Source organism: Carassius carassius, chromosome 43, assembly GCF_963082965.1.
Source record: "Carassius carassius chromosome 43, fCarCar2.1, whole genome shotgun sequence".
Classification (NCBI taxonomy): Eukaryota; Metazoa; Chordata; class Actinopteri; order Cypriniformes; family Cyprinidae; genus Carassius; species Carassius carassius.
In genome coordinates, this window is record NC_081797.1 from 23,854,779 (window position 1) to 23,872,848 (window position 18,070).

At 34.6% G+C, this 18,070-nt stretch overlaps 1 protein-coding gene across 4 annotated transcripts in view; it reads right to left on the minus strand.

Annotated features, from left to right (window-relative positions):
* Positions 1 to 5,823: 5,823 nt before the first annotated feature.
* Positions 5,824 to 18,070, minus strand: part of kif21a (kinesin family member 21A) — a 56,233-nt gene continuing 43,986 nt past the window's right edge. For 2 of the 4 annotated variants that reach the window (XM_059535728.1, XM_059535730.1), the window contains 8 exons: positions 16,316 to 16,447; positions 14,439 to 14,575; positions 13,275 to 13,449; positions 11,316 to 11,480; positions 11,062 to 11,179; positions 9,137 to 9,307; positions 6,789 to 6,988; positions 5,824 to 6,407 (listed from right to left, as the gene is read on the minus strand). In XM_059535728.1, coding sequence (XP_059391711.1) covers positions 6,317 to 6,407; positions 6,789 to 6,988; positions 9,137 to 9,307; positions 11,062 to 11,179; positions 11,316 to 11,480; positions 13,275 to 13,449; positions 14,439 to 14,575; positions 16,316 to 16,447 — 1,189 coding nt within the window. In that variant the 3' untranslated portion in view covers positions 5,824 to 6,316. The remainder of the gene's footprint in view (positions 6,408 to 6,788; positions 6,989 to 9,136; positions 9,308 to 11,061; positions 11,180 to 11,315; positions 11,481 to 13,274; positions 13,450 to 14,438; positions 14,576 to 16,315; positions 16,448 to 18,070) is intronic. The other 2 variants (XM_059535729.1, XM_059535731.1) reach the window with 2 other exon arrangements.

Genomic DNA, 18,070 nt, shown 5'->3' on the forward strand with positions numbered 1-18,070 from the left:
TCTAAAGTTTGCCATATTACGTTTAATATTCCTCACAATTTTCTTTACATGTTTTTTAAAACTGAGATTTGAGTCCAATATTATACCAAGATAATTGAAGTCATTTACTATTTCAATCTTTTAATACATATATCAACATTAGGAAATGTAACGTTTGTTTTTGAGAAAAAAAAATTCCTTTTGTTTTACTGATGTTTAAGCTAAGACATGACTGTTCTAGCCACTGTGTAATCTTTTCTATAGCAGCTTTTAACTTCTCAGCTGCTGATTCTGCTGTTTTCGCATATGTAAAAATAACAGTATCATCAGCATACCTTGTATCCCTTCACACTGTTGCAGAAGATCATTAATATACAAACTAAACAGTAAGGGACCTAGTACTGATCCTTGGGGTACACCCATTGTATAATGCAAATCACAGGACTTACTTCCTTTCATTTTTACACATTGTTCTCTATTTGATAAGTATGAGGATACCCATGGTAAAGCTTCAGATGAAAAATGAAATGTAGACAATTTAGAAAGAAGAACTGTATGATTAACCGTATAAAAGGCTTTACGTAGATCTAAAAATATAGCCCCAACAAATCTTCCTTTGTCAACTTTAGGTTTTATTTGTTCTATTAAATGTAAAGTAGCTGTTTCAGTAGAATGATTTACTCTGAAACCAAACTGCATACAATGTAGGCCAGCCTCAATGGTATTAAGATGGGATGGTCAGCTGTTCAAAAACAATCTTCTCTGCAACCTTTGAGAATACTGGCAGTATGCTTATGGGTCTGTAGTTACTAACTTCATAATGGTCTCCAGATTTAAAAATAGGAGTAACTGTCAGGGTTCGGGGCTAATCACCTGCCTTTTGGGGTTGTGAATGTGTGTTTGGATGGTTTGACAGCTCACTGCGTCTGCCTGTTTGATTTGAGTTTTCCCCACCCTCCTTGCTTCTCCGTTGTTAACCTTAATTGTTCGCCACCTGTTCTCAATGTACTTCTAATTTCTTCCCTTTATAATTCCCTGTGTTTCTCTGTTCGTTGCCAGACTGTTGTAACTCTTACCAATAGCTCGAGCTGGTCTGTGTACTCACCTTGTCTTGTCTTGTCTTGTCTTCAGGCTCCAGTGTCTTTTGCTGTTTTGCTCTGCCTCTTGTTCTCACGAATGCAGTACTCCAAGAAGATCCCAGCTCTCATTTCTCTGGGTCTCGGCTGTCGAACGAGCTAAACTGTGGAACGATACTCATCTGCCTTGTCTCATCTGCTTTCAATAAAGCTCTGTGTAAACCCGCAACTGAATCCAGACTGTTTTTTCCTGATAGTAACAGTTGCTTTTGCACGCGGTAGGAAAAACATTACCTTCAAATGATAAGTGAATTAAATGAGTGATGACCAGGGTTAAACTATCTTTGTGAGTTTTAACAAACATAGTATCCAGATGATGAGCATCTTTACATTTTGAATTTTTCAATGAGCTAATAACTTTATTAACTTGCATTTCATTTGTCTTAATTAAATTTAAAACTTTTACATACATCCTCAATTGGAATAATATTTATTTCCCTTCATGAAAATGTATCTCCTAGTTCTTTAACAGAGTCAATAAATTATTTTTTAAAATAGTAGCAATGGCACAATCATCTTCAACTAGCTTTCCCTTAACTTTAAGCTTAACATCTCCTATATAATTTGGCTCCTTTCGTAAAAGAGTATTTATGTTTTTCTAAATTAGCTTACTATTACCTTTACCTTTAATTGGATTTGGCTACTCTCAGCTCTCGAATAACTTTGTTTCGCAGACCTTTGTAACAAAGCCTATCAGTGTCTCTTCCAGTCTTAATGGCTTTCTTTAATGCTGAGTGCCTGTTCTTCATCAGCTTCCATAAATTCTCATTGAACCACGGTAAAACATTCTTCTCCTTGATTTTTTTTTTCTGAACACTAGCAGTAAATTTCTCTCTTACAGAATTAATTCTATTATAAAATATATTACAACCATAATCTATATCCTTGGAAGATAAGATATCATTCCACTTTAGATCAGCTGATGTGTCCTCATCAAATGCTGCTAATTTTCCTTTAGGTATACAATGAAAAACATTAGTAGAGGTTACTATGTTGTTTTTAAATCTGTTTTTCGTTAATAATATGAGATCATAAAAACTCTAAGGAAATAATATGATTCTGATGGTTATTATATATTCAGCTGAACATGGTTTTGGAGAAGAGCATGTTTCCCTGCAGGACACACGTTTATGTCACCGCTTTATACTTTCATCATCAATATCTAATTCATTCAGCTGAGCAATGACACTGGGATGATGTCGCGTTTGTGGCCGAAAATAAAAGAAAGTTTCTTTCTAAAAGAGAGTATTTGTCAGAGGCAGCCAGAGACTGTGAGGCCGTGTCACAGAGCAGACAGCCGCAGCGATCATGATGCAGCTCTTCTGGAGAGGCCAGGTGTGCAGACTTCAGAAACACGTTCAGTGATGAAAACATCCCGCACAACAGAGGAACAGACACGACGGGGCACACAGAGACACGGCTGATGACTGACTGCACACACACACACACACACACACACATACAGAAATCCGGTTTATGTGCATGGAGGGGATTCAGAAAAGAATTGACCCTATTACAGATTCGGTCCCCACTACGTGAGTGTGCTAACATGTTGAGGTCCCCATCATGTAGTAAAAACAAACACACACATACTGTACATATACCCGCACACGAAAACACACACATACACGCACACACAGCGCTCTGATGCAGACTGAGGTCTATAGTAGCCTGGATTAGTGAGGGTTTGCTTTAAAGATACAGTTCACCCGAAGATATTTAAATGATTCAATCAAATTTTCATTTAGTCACTGGTTACTAACATTGCATATTTTTTTGAAACATGATTTATTTTTGTGATCAGAGCTGAATTTTGAGCATCATTGCTCCAGTCTTCATGATTTTCAGAAATAATTCTAATATACTGATTTACTGCTTTAACCATTATCAGTTATTATCAGTGCTCAGTTAGCCTATTAATCTTGGTTCTTATAATCAATGTAAAAAAAAACTACTTTTAGTTTTACTTTTATTTACTTAGCATTTTTGTGGAAACAGTGACACATTTTTCAGTATTGTTTGTTTTTTTATAGAAAGTTGATATGAATGCATTTATTTGAAAGAGAAATCTTTTTAAAGATTATAAACATTTTTATTTAATGCATTTTTATTTAACGAATTTAATGCAGTCTTGTAAATAAAATATTCATTCATATAGTTTATTTTACTTTTTATCTCAAATGAATGGTAGTGTCACACAATAAATAAATAAAGTAAAAAAAAAAGTGTAGTAGTGTTTCCATAAATTAATAAACAATTCATTTTGTACTTTTATTTTCCCTTTTTTATCTTAAATGTTTGAATGGAAGTGTATTACAAAAAACAAACAAAAGATGTATATATACTGTATATGTATGTATATATGTATATATATATATTTCTTTCATTTTCCCTTTTTTCATCAAACTTCTGAAAACTAAATAAATATTAAGCAAAAAACAAAAACAAAAAAAATCAACATTGATAATATAAAATAATATTAATATTAAATAATATTATATTACACCAAATCAGCACAAATACATGGATCAAACAAGAATCAAACTTGTTAAGAAAGGTGTCATATATATATATGTATAGAGAGAGAGAAAACATGACAGCAATCATAATCATCGCAATTTTTCATTTACATATAGGAAGTTCTGTGAACTACTTTAATGAAACGTTTTGGAGTTGGACAGGTTTAATAACATCCATTTTAATGTATAATATAATCCCAATTTCGCACTGAATGAATACAGCTGCACTTCAACAGTAGTTTTTGACAGATGACATTTAATTCATTTGACATCTGACATTCAAATCTCTACTGGACCGCCATTGTGTTGACAACCAGACCTCCAGAGTAAAGCTCAGACGTCATCGATACAGAAGGCCAAAGCGTGGCCGAAGAACTAAGAGCGTTAAACAACATCGTACAAGAGCGTTCAAGTCAGTCTTTATATGTTTATGTGACCGAGCACAATGCTGTGGGACAGTCTGACATGTAAAGCAGCTCATTTAGTGGAGGTGAGGGAGAAACACTGCTCTACAGAGGCACAAGTTATTCACCATACAGCAGATACACATACATACACAACAGTGTCTAGTGTGTTGATCTGAGTGCTACACACTCCCAACAGACATGAGTGAACAGCGGCGCGAAAGAGCTTCATGGAGTGACAGCAACACAGAACGAGTGTGAGGACAGAGTTACCACCTACACGGAGAGAGAAGATATCTGATATTAGCAGAGAGATGATTTCACACTTCAATCACCAAATGATTACACGGTGGCCACACTGACGCCAAACTTGAGCTCACTTAAGGTCATGGTGATTCCAGTTGGGTGAAAAGAAAGTCAGGGTCATAGTTCAACCTCATTTTTTAATACTATTTTTATTTTTTACCCCCCCCCCCCCATTTTATCTCGTCAAATGTTAGTTGCGTATTGTGATGGTTTGGGATATTTTAGGCAATTCTACAAAATAATTTTTAAAGTGATTTGATTTATTTCTCATTCTCAGTGATGATTGTTATACAGTACTCATGATAAATATCCTACTATAATTATCTAATATATATATAATTGTATATATTAGGGGTGAGATGATCAACAGTTTGACGATAAATCATGACAATATTCCCTATGGTTATATTACTGTTTCATATTGTATTAATCACTAAAACCGTTTTCAATTACCACGATTTGAACAACGCATGATAAATAAATACTATCCTGCATCAAGCACAGTTTGAAGTAACAGTTTGGGTTTGTGTGAAAACATGGTGGTTTTAAAAGAGTGCTGAGGGAATGTATGAATGAGTTAATTATAGGAATGTACCTCTGAAGTTTCTGATAATTTTCAAAAAAGTTTTGATGGCACTTTGTTTTCATCTTCGCTCATTATAATACCTAATAAAGTAGTGTTTTAAACGCAAGTGCCACTTTTTGCACGGAGGTTACGAGAATCAGCTGTAATTCTGCTGCTCCATAAGCGCCACCTAGTGTCACAGACTGTATTTATAGAGACATTTACCATTTTATTGTTTTTTGTTGATTTTAAATATAGAACTTGGTCAAACAATTTATGTGTCAGTACTTTTAGAACATTTCCATTTTAACAATACCGTAATAATATTGATAAGCGTGATAACTTTGGTCATTATAATCACGATTTCAAAATTTCATAACATTAAATCTCTATTACACATTTGTTCAGCATAAATCAAAACATGTTTTAATGTATTATTAATAAAATTAATGCAGCTTCGGTGAAGTATTGTTTTCCAAAAAATATAAAAAGCAAAAAATAAATAAATTGCAATCATTCTAAACTTTTGAGTAATAATATAGGATCATTTTGACATTTTATTTTTATTTTTGTATTTTTTTTTTTTTTGGAACTCATTCACTCTCACTCTTCTTCGTGGAACACATAAGGAGTTATTTAGCAGAAATAATTAGCCAAAAAAAGGTTAATTTGGTATGTGTTGCCATTTAATTTTAAAGACAGACAGAATAGATAGATAGATAGATAGATAGATAGATAGATAGATAGATAGATAGATAGATAGATAGATAGATAGATAGATAGATAGATAGATATGCACAAGGCAGTGAGAATCATATTTTCTTTTCTATTATAGTAATAAGAATTGTGGGGGGAAATACACATTTGGCATAATGAAAAAAAAAAAAAAAACATATGAATGTATCTTTTATATATTTAAATAGCCTTCATGCTAAATTACTTCTGTAATGTTTTGAGGTGAACTATGACCTGGATATGTTATAGTGAGATTCACCCAGTTAGTTTTTAGACTCTCTAGCGCTCCATAATGCTCCATGAACAAGAAAACTGAAGGTAGCCTCAGGAGATCCGGTTCCTCTTCCTTAAACGTCCTACAGAACTCTACGTCAACATGACATCTTCTTGATTGCTAGAATTAACCCAGCTGACATGGTTATTGTAAGGACAAAGAGCTTTATTTAGCGTGTGACGTTGACGTTGCCTAATTGTTGGGCATCACTAAAGACGCAATGAACTCTGGGAAACGTCCAAAGGAACCATAGTAAGAAGATTCAGATTTGAGTAGATTCTAGTCGGGATGTGTGGGATCTGGATATCCATCTTTTATTAGTGGGGTCAAAGTGCAAATGTCTTTGGCAGCTGCGTTACGGTGGTAACACTGCAGTTGAGTTGGCATTGAAGGAGTCTTCAGTTACTGACGGCCTCGTTGATGGCGTCGGCCACATCTGCAGCGCCATCCAGACTTCCTCTGGCACGCCAGATCTTCACTGTGCGGTCACTGCAGGGTGAAGCCAGATGGGCGTCAGAGTCAACAAGTGTAACAGAATTGTAAGGAATGTAATAATAGTTCTGATTCCAGTATTATGCAACAATCCAGGATTCTAGCAGTATGCTTTAGTACTTTAGAGGAGAAAACCCCCTCCAAATAATGAATCCTAACTGTAAAAAAACAAGTACATACAGTATATTAGACTAAAACACTATTAATATAAATCTATAAGTAGTAGTCAGTAATAGCACTGTCAGACCAACCAATTCATGAGTCTTCGTGACCAATTATTTTTTTTTCCAGTATGCACTATTTAGTTCTGGGTTAGACCCAGTTCTTGATTCCCAGTCACAGTGTGTCTGTGTGTGTGTGTGTGTGTGTGACACTCACTCTGATGCAGTAAACAGATGACTGCTGTTGGTAGAGATGCTGTTGATGGGGCTCTCATGGCCTCTGAGTTCTCCCAACAGACTCAAGGTGTCCGTGTGCCAGAGTTTGAGAACTCCTCCTCTACAGCCGCTCAGCAGCATAGAAGACACCGGCACGACGCCCAGAGCACAGACCCAGTCACGATGAGCGTTGGGTACCTGCTGTGGGACAACCAACATGTCAACTCATCAAATCCTGGACAAACACAAACACACTTTGAGCTCTGATTGATTCACTTCCTGATGAGGTAATCAGCCTCTTCCTGATCTCATCCTCAGTGCTGATTAATCAACTGATTGGCTAATTGTCCTTGTGGAAGCTACTACACTTTCATTATAATGTTGCTCCAAGAAGTATTTGGACACTTAAGCCACACTTCAGAATAAATGTGAATTTAATGTGTGTGTGTGTGTGTGTACTAAGGGTGAAAGGGTTCACATATTCAAGTCAAGTCAAGTTGAGCTTTATTGTCATTGAAGTACAATGAAGTAAAACAGTATAAACCTATACACAATTAACCTACTGACAGATTTTGACTATAAATATACTATATATAAATGTTTACCTAACATTATATAATGCTTGTGTAGTAGTTTCCAGAAGAACAATTAGCCAATCGTTTGATTAATATTTGTACTGAACATTTTCGGTAAGGGTCTTTCGGTACCATTCAATAATCATAAACTTTTTCAGAAAATTCAGACAATAAATGGCATTTTGGTGCTCTTTGATGTGGCGTGACAGATCGCGGTATAAACACCTCAGTTCTGACAGCAGTGCAGAGTAATTGAGTGTGAAATAAACATGAATGGACATCTCATGCCTCGTGTAATCACTCAATCAGTGTTTCACTCCCGGAAAAATCTGATTAAAAAGGCTTGTAAACAAAATTTCACGGAGCATTTCATTTACAACAGACAAGTCATCAATGTCTACATCTCGTCAGCTCACCAGAGAAATAAGTCTAGAGAAGAACATTTCACAAAATATTAGACTTTATACTCATTATATTTTACTTTACCTGTTAGTGATGTCTTAATTACTTAATGTAAGCTATATTTAAATAAATCTTTTATGAAACAAGTTATGACAGCCAGTGTGTAAATGATTATATTTCAACAGTAAATAAAAATCGAAGGCTAAAATGATTATTTATTTATAGTTAAAAATAAACAGTAATTAAATTAAAGTTTGGGCTCTGTTGTTAATTGTAACCTTATAGTAAAGGGCTCCATATAGACAGAAGTCAACCTTGAGATACAAAAATCTAAATTATGGCATAAAAAGTAGAAATTGACAAAATCATAATTATGAGATAATATATATATATATATTTTTTTTTTAGATTTTTTTTGTACTTTTCAGAAATGGGCTATCATGCACATCTGCATCACAACAACTCTGTTTTCAAATCCCCAACTTAAAATTAATATTAATTTTTTTTTTTACTATTTAAGACTTTTTATGGCCTCAAATGGCATCAAAATAAATGTAAAACTTTTTGAGCAGCTGCAGAAACCCTGATGATTAAGTATGTAGTATATAAATCATTAGTGGTCGACCGATATATCGGCAAATATTTGGATTAGAAGTCTGTCTAATAATCAGATAGAATGGCTAAACAAAGGAATTAATGTATAGAAAAAGTATTATAAAGATTTATTTGATATTATTATTAATAGAAAGGCAAACATTATAATACTTTCTCGTTTGCTGTCAGCATTAATCAAATACGCCTTTATATAATTTAAGTATATCTTTGAATGATTAATGATCATTTTATTTCACAAACTTGCAAACTTAGCCAAATCCAGCTGTGAGATCTTGTGCAGTGTGTATCCAGCATGATCACGTGTTCTCCGTGTGATGGTCGGTCCATGTGAACTGAATGCTTTAAACTTTAAACTCGTGATTTAAAATGATGTTGTGAATTATGCATTTGCAGACTGTCATATTCATGTCATTTTCACTGTGTGTGCCGTATGTAAAATTCCCTAAATTTTTTTTTATTAAATATTTATTTATTTGTGAAAAATACTTTGTCATCCAAAGTATAGATATTTCCAATATATCGTCATCGGCTGTTATAAATCATGTAGAAGATCTAGACAGGTGGTGCTGGTGGAGGAGGAGGTTTTCAGACAAATCTCCAGTGCATCCGAAGCAAAAAATCACCCAATTAGCTTGTGCCATGTAGTAAATTATATGATTTGTTATTTCCAAGCAGATTGCATATACATATTTGGTGTGAAATATTTACTGTTTAATCATGTATTTATGCATACTTGTGTCAGTAAAGGTGGCTATACCTGCTGTAGGTCCTTGCGGGTCATGTCCCATTTCTTAATGCCGTTGTCTCTGGAGCCACTAAACAGAGAATCTCCCTGAACCACCAGGGACTCGATGCCATCGTAGTGGGGCGGCTCGAAGTTATGAGTGGGGCTGACACTACCCACAGCACCCTCTGTCACATCAAACATCTGCAGAAACAAATCACACATCTAATCACATGATATATATATATATATATATATATATATATATATTGAGATTTTAAGTAGTAGGGACAATATATGCTCAGTCTAAAGGCCACTGCAAACAGCATCAGTATATCATGTAACATATAGTGGACAGGTACATTTACTCTTTACTCTTTATTCACTGCGCATCACATCAGTACACAAATGTGGCTAAAAATAAACTTTACATGCTTTTTTTTTAATACAAAGCACCCCACACAACATGCAAGGGCCATGTTGTGGCCATGAAATAAGAATATGTTTCCAAAAGTACATGTTAAATGTGTATCCTAGCCTGTCCCAAGATTGTGACCTTCCTACAAATAACGTCTTACAGACTACTTTTGGCATAATCTGTTTAATTAATGATCAGTGTATTTATTATAGTTACTAAGAGTAACTAAAAGTACTAAACCAAATGTAATTGTAGTAGTATTTCGTTTTCGAACTTTATTAAGTCATTTAGGGCCAGATTCACTAAACAGGGCAAATAAGCGTTAGAGTGCAACTCCATTAAAGAGCTGATGTTATTAACAATGCACACATTAACGAAATCAGATCCAGCCAAATCATTTCCATTATGACCAGCGGAATCTACCGAGAGTAGTGCAAATTACCGGCTGCTTTAAGACATGCTTTTTTGGCTGTTAAATAATGGTGCATTATGCAGTAATTTGATGGGCGCAAACATTAGTAAATCAGCTAGCATGATTCATTTTAATACTCTCCTCCAATAAATTTTGCATTTTTCCAACAAATGCATATTTAATAAGGTCAGGTGCGAAAAATAGCTGTGTCCACGCCTTTTCAGTGCTAATTCTTCACTGAACATATTTAGTAAATCCTGGCAGTACTGCTTTAAAGGTACAATTTGTAAGATTTTTGCAGTAAAATATCCAAAAACCACTAGGCTAGTGTTATATATTTTGTCCAGCTGATTACTAACAATATCTCTAATGTTTTCAACTACTTGTAAATCCTGAGAAAATCCCCATTCTAAACAGTGACACGGGGCAGTGCAGTCGCCTGTCAATGACGTTAGTTACCCTTTGTTACCGCCTTTACTGAAGAACCACATGACAACAGTGTCGTGGACTAATGCGGAAGTAGCTTCACGACAAACTTCAACTAGAAAGAGATGCCGATCTCGCTTGTGTTTTACTCGACAGGTGAGTTGTTTTGATTCGTATCTTTACAGAAAACGTATGCTATTATAACGATCAACAAGATTAGTATTATGGGGCATACACGCCAAACGCAGTACATTGTGTCTCTAGACCCGTGCAAGGATGCGTCTGATCCATAGTCTGATCGCATCTTTGCATTGACTTTGTATGTAATCTACTCGCGCAAATCGTTGAACTCGCGTTAAATCCATGATTTATCTTTCCGTCTGATTGATGGACGTCAGCGGTTGGGAAGAAGACAACAAATCCCATCATTCCACGCTCCTTCTTAGCGTCATCAAACCACACGATTGTTATTGTTTTAATAGTGCACCCTCTAGTGGCAGGTCCTTGGAATTTTGGTTAGAGGGATAAAGATTATAATAACCTCAATAAAATTAACAAAAAATAAAAGAGCTCATAACTTTAACTATCAGAATGATAGTTAAAATGGTCTGAAGATTGAATTGCAGGCTCCATTTTGCACCCTTGTTGTGGAAAGTGCCAGCTAACATTTTAAAAATGACTACTGCAGAGAAATATAAAAACCTTGATGTAGTGATCCTTGGAACCTGTGATAACTAGATCCTGTCCATATTCAGTTTGATCAACAGTCAAGCACATGACCGGACCCAGATGACCCATCAATTTCCCCGTGCACACAAATCTGACAGAAAGAGATGTAAAACAAGTAAAAGAATTAGATATATAATGTAGCAAATTATTATTTGATTATAAATTATTATTATTATTCATAATTTTTCAGAGCAGGTGAAATAAAGGATGCTAGGCCAAACTTATACCGTCTCAGGTCCCACACACGAACAGAGTTGCCTGCGGCAGCATAGAGAACCGTTCCAGATGGGTTCAGAAAGATCTGGTTGATCTGGTTCTCGCCGGCCGGGATGGTCACGGTGCGGTTCGTACTGGCTGCACATGTGTCACCAGTGTTCACCAGACCCGACGATCTGAACGTAGAAATGCAAAATCACAGACTGAGAAAATAGGAATAATACCAAATGGCCATTTTAAATTTAATTAATACATTTTTATATTTATTCATTTAGCAGACACTTTTATCCAAAGCTACTTACAAATAAAGACAATGGAAGCAATCAAAATCAACAAAAGAGCAACGATATACAAGTGCCATAACAAGTCTCAGTTAGCTTAATGCAGTACACATAGCAAGTTTGTTATAATATAATAATATAATAAATAAAAAGAAAACAGATAGAATAGAAAAGGAATAGAGCAAGCTAGTGTTAGAGGTCTTTTTGCTTTTGTTAACCATAATAAATGAAAACATAGAATACAAAAAAGATTAGAAAGCTAGTGCTTGTTTTTTTTTCTTTAAGAAAACAGGCAGCAAATTAATAGAGTGCAAGTCTAAAAGAGCCACTGGTGGTTTTGTAGGCAAACAGTAATCCCTTGAATGTTATGTGAGCAGCTATTGGTAGCCAGTGCAAATTGATAAACAAAGCTGTGATGTGCATTCTTTTTGGTTCATTAAAAATTAATCTAATCGATTTTGTTTAACTACTTCACGTTTTTATGAACATTTTCTCAAGTAGTACTGGGGTTAACACATTACAAGTAACTAAGTTAAGTAAGAGTGTCGAACTTTCTTTTTCCTGCACTCTCTACTGTACAGATGTGAAATTACATTTCCTTTAACCTGAGGCTTATTCATTCCACTTTTGGTGTGGAAGGGCTTTTACATTTCCCAAAGACATAACTTTTTTATATTAAAAATAAACATGCAAGCCCAGCACAGATGAGAAAAAGTAACACAAGAGCAATGTAAAACATAATTTTTCATAAACAAAATATGCAATTAGTCATTTTTTGGGGGAGTAACACAATATTGTAATGCATTACATTTAAAAATAACTTTCCCCAACAAAGGTAATTTGAAACAAATTTGATAAAGACCCAAACAAAGCTGTTGGACAAGTCAAAATAGTATGCTTCCATTTCACATTTTTAATTAATATTTTTATTTTCGCTTTAAAGAAATACACTTATTTTGTTGTAGTGACTAACATAAGAACATGTAAAGTACTTATAATTTAAACTGCAGTGTGTTACTCAGTATTATATTAAATAAGTTATTAAATTTAAATGTATTCAATTGCATCCATAGTCATAAAGAAGTAATTACTTATATATTTAAAGACAACAAGATACAAGTTTCAGTAGAAATGGAATTGAAGTAAACTTTAGTTTAAAATAAATGCTTGTCAGTAAATTCAGCAATTTATATTTTAAAGACAATAAAATATTTCACCGTAATTATGAAATTACATATAAAGATGTACTTAAGTCCAACTGAAGTGGGTCAAAATAGCACTGCAATGTTCTGCTAAATGCATTTTATTTAAATTAAAACTATTACACATTTTGGTTACACTTTATTTTAAGATGTCCTTGTTACAGTGTAATTATAAATTTAAGTACTGTGTAATATTAATTAACTACGTGTTCTTACTATATGGTGGTTAGGGTTAGGATTAGTGTTTGGCTTAGTGTAACTTGCATGTAATTATGCATACTTTATGGTTATTATAATAGTAAATAAATGTAATGTGTAATAAGAACACCTTAAAATAAAGTGTTACCTACATTTTCATTTAATTGCACTTAACATGTAATTAAGTGTTCAAAAACAATATATGTGGTATTGGTATTCTGATAACCCTAATTTGAAGAATGATTTTAGTTTCTTTGATATGCACATGTTAGGTTGGACAGGAACTCACGTGAGTGTCCGGATGCACTTTGCAGAGTCACGGATGTCCCAGACTTTGATGTAGGAGGTGGACACTGTGAACACCAAGCTGGAGCTGTAACGCACAGATACAACATTGTTGGGGTGGCCGCCTAGAGACATGATCTCCTGTCCCGTGACCAGGTTCCACACCTTACAAGTTCGGTCTGAAAGAGGAAACAGGGCCAGTTTATAAAAACTGGTTAGACCAATTTTTCTTATTAAGAAGTACAAAAAAATTAGGAACCGAAAGGGTTAATCTCATAACTCTCTGCTCTTGGTAACTCTAGAACTGCCCTATCCTGGTTCACATCCTACCAGTTCCCACATATCCAGTATTGCCTCTGTCTCACACGGTGTTCCCCAGGGTTCTGTTCTTGGACCTTTACTCTTTATCATGGCCTTAACTTCCATTGCCACACACAACTTTACATCTGTTCTCAGTGCACTGCTCATTCTCCACAAACTCTTTATTGGCTTATATCGATGATGACATAAATGTTTGGATGTGTACCGTAGTCACTTTTTTGTCAAACTTAACACTGATAAAATAGATCTACTTATTGCTGCTTATTTTCAATTTGCATCCTGTTTCTGTGCAGACCGTGTTAATATTGCTGGAGTGCTGGTTTGACTCCTTCAAATCTCTCTTCTATGGCTTACTGAATACAACAATAAATAAATCTCTAACATACCAATAAACTCTCTTCACATTACTCCTATTCTGCGCCGATTACATCGGCTACCATTCCCTTACATATTCAATACAAGATTCATCTTATCATCACATTCAGGGCCTTCGTGGTCTTGCCCCGATATATTTCTGAGGCACAACCTAGAATTGTTTGGTAGAAGGGCCTTCTGTATCTCTGCTTCCACACTCTGGAATTCCATTTCCTAAAACATCCATGACCTTTCAACATTACATGACTTCAAACCCCACCTCTCCCCTTAAAACATTTTCAATCCATGTTTGTCTGATCCCTAACCTTTTGAACTTTTTCATGCTGTCTTATGTTATGTTAACTATTCTCAGTGTATTGAAACTGTTTTGTCTCTTTGCCTGCTGTTGTGTTCTCTAAAGCAACCTGGTTATATAAGCACAACAAAATCATACTAATATAAACTATATAATAATGTTGAAGTGTGTTCTGACCTTTTGAGCCGGTGAAGAGGAGGTCATCTGTGGAGTCAACACACAGTACAGCTTTACTGTGACCCTCGGCTATATGAATACACTGCAGTGAACCTCCACGACTGCTCTTCGACACAGGAACAGGGTTGATGACACCTCTGATGCACGTCAAAAAAAAACAACAACAATCAGTAGATTCCTCCTTTAAATCTTGTGTATCGAGATATTGTCTTATTTCCAAACATTGCAGCAAACAGTGCCATAAAAATACTTTCCTGATTACTTCTTTAACTGTGTATGTATTTATATATTTCATAAAATCAAATGTATAAGACAATGGAAACAGGAAAAACAAAGAGAAGTTTTAAAAAAAGACTCTGAGTGGTGGTAATATCTCCAGATGTGTCCATCCCACCAACATTTCTCCCACAGCAAATCAGCATCTCATGCAGGATGTTTTCACAAAATACCAGAAAAACTTTCACTAAACTGTAGCCATCTCCAACATCAGCAAAGATCAATGTTTTCTAAATGAACAAACAGTCAAAGAGAATATCACCAAGAAGACAAATCATTTTATGGCACTGTATGATAAAAAAAAAAAAAAAGTTTATGGAACCAGTACGACAGGGCATGCCAATAAATGCTGTCCAGAAATGTATCCACATGCAATGAAAAAAACATGTCTGATGCAAAACCAAAAAAAACCCCAAAGAAATCAGAAAACGTAATTGGAGTGGAGAGGCTTGTAAAATCCCATGTGTTTGAGAAAAGAACAGGGGGGCTGAAGCACAATAAAGTTCAAACATGAACCCAAACAATCTCATTTATAGTCACAATCATGTTTTTTTTTTGTATAAATGTTACAAAAATATATTAATTGTGTACATGTTATTACATAATTTGGCAATTTATTAATCACCCTATTCACTGTCAATATAAAAGTCCTATTTAAAAGCAGTTTAAATACACATTCCCAAATTTTAAACCAGAACAGATGATGATGTTAACTTAGCCCCCCCTCGGTCCTACAATATATGATTTAATGATGCAGTCTTGTCAGATGAATACATTCACGTACTCATAAATACCCCCACACAGAGAAATATGTTATTCAATTAACATACGAAAAATTTATAATTTAAATGCAAATTAAAAACCAAACACTTCAGATGCAAATAATCAGAGTAGTCAGCATTTGCAACGCAAAAACTTCTCGTGACCTCAGATTTCACTGTGTTATGTAAGTTCTAAAGAAAATAAATATTACTCTTCAGGTCAACAGAAGGATTTAAGTTTCCGTCTTGTTATGAAAAAGATTGGCCTGATCACCCCCTAAATGACATTTAATTTAGCAAGAACGGTTATGTTTTAGACTACTGTTCATTGACTACCATGTGACAAGTTCTGCAGGGCAAAATCTATGACTAATGTACTTTCAAAACAAAGCCAATTTGGCATTTTGTGGCAACTTTTTATGTGTACTGCTAATAACATGAATATTGACAATACTCTGAATTCGAAAATGTCATGTAAATATCATTTTCTGGATTACTGAAAACAATCATTTGTCTAAATTGGAGTTTCGACCCCCTTCTGAGCAGTACACAATATGTGATTACTTCTCATTCTTTATAAAGCCAGTAGTGTGATCATTGCAATGTAAAGTGGCGTTTGTTTGACATAGGTTAAGATGCAGAGAACATGCTTCTCCAAAACCTTATTATTTATTTTTTTCTTATCTTATATGGCAAACTTTCTACATATGTATCCTTTTTGCAGTATTCTGTTTCAAAGAAGAACCTAAAAAACAAACAAACAAACAAACAAACAGGCAGACACCAAAATCTCCAAAACTGCAGTAGTAACTTTCTGCCTCTGGGGATGCTAGCTCTTACTGTGTGATCTCTTTGTCTTTGGCCTTGTCAGCCATGGCTTGTCCCTTGTCATAAGTCTTCCTGCGAGACAGAGGGGATGGTTCTGGTACTCTCTTTTGCCCACCTGCTGGAAGTCTGTTGCCAGAGCTGCTACTTTAAGATCCATTTTCAACGTGAAAGACAGAAACATAAAATAAAACACAAGAACTGAAAAAAAGACACAAACATAAAATGGATAGCATGCATAATAAAAAACACAAATAACACAACATTAACTGTTCTTTAAAACTACAAATGCTGATTAAACTCCAGAGGTGGGTTTAACAATTACTGCTGCAAGAATGTCTGCAGCACTTCACTGTTACTCGCAACAAACCCTTGGCAATAATGCAAACCAACTGGCAAACAATTCTGTGGTGACTGACTCAAAGATCTGAAACTAGTGGCAAACCGGTATTTCAACAATTTTTGTTACTACTGGCAAATAGCTGTTTGACAAACATCTGAAACTACTGGCAAAAGGTTATTTTGAAAATGTCTACAAGTACTGACAAAACATATTTTTAAATATCCACAAAATATCCGCTACTTCTGACAAACAGATATTTTGAAAATATCTACCTCAACTGGTAAACACATATTTTCAAAATATATCCACAACAAATGACAAAAGTGAAAGGCATGACATTGGCTAACTATGGTAACCCATACTTGGAATTGGTGCTCTGCATTTAACCCATCCACACGAGCGCACACACTCACACACGTAGTGGGCTGCTATTTACAGGAAACACTGAGTTTCGACACTGAGACTCGAACCTGCAACCTTTGAGTTACAAGTCTCTAACTATTAGGCCACAGCTGGCCCATATTTTGAAAATATCCACTACTTTTGACAAACAGATTATTTGAATATATCGGCTAATTCTGACAAACAGTTATTTGAATATATCGGCTAATTCTGACAAACAGTTATTTGAATATATCGGCTAATTCTGACAAACAGTTATTTGAATATATCGGCTAATTCTGACAAACAGTTATTTGAATATATCGGCTAATTCTGACAAACAGTTATTTGAATATATCGGCTAATTCTGACAAACAGTTATTTTGGGAAATATCCACTACTTTTGACAAACAGATTATTTGAATATATCGGCTAATTCTGACAAACAGTTATTTGAATATATCGGCTAATTCTGACAAACAGTTATTTGAATATATCGGCTAATTCTGACAAACAGTTATTTGAATATATCGGCTAATTCTGACAAACAGTTATTTTGGGAAATATCCACTACTTTTGACAAACAGATAGTTTGACTATAACGGCTAATTCTGGCAAACAAATATTTTGATAATATCTGCTACTTCTGTTAAACATACGTATGTTTAGAAAATATCTGCTATTTTTGGCAAACAGATATTTTGAAAATATCTGCTACTTTTGACAAACAGATATTTTTTATATATTGACTTCTGAAAAAACGATATTTTAAATATATTGGATACTTCTGAAAGTTTTTTTGAAAATATCCCCTTACTTCTGGCAGACACATTTTTAATATATCTACAAATTCTGGCAAACTATTAGAGAAAACCAAAAAAATCTTCACAGCTGGTAAACTTTTCAAATGAAATGTTATTATTCATGTTTTTTTGTAAATGCAAAAAAGCTAAACACTTTTAAGTGACTTAAAATATTTGAATACTTGTCAGACTTTTTGTTTTTAGATTTCCAACACAGATGTCCGACTATCATTTACTCACAGC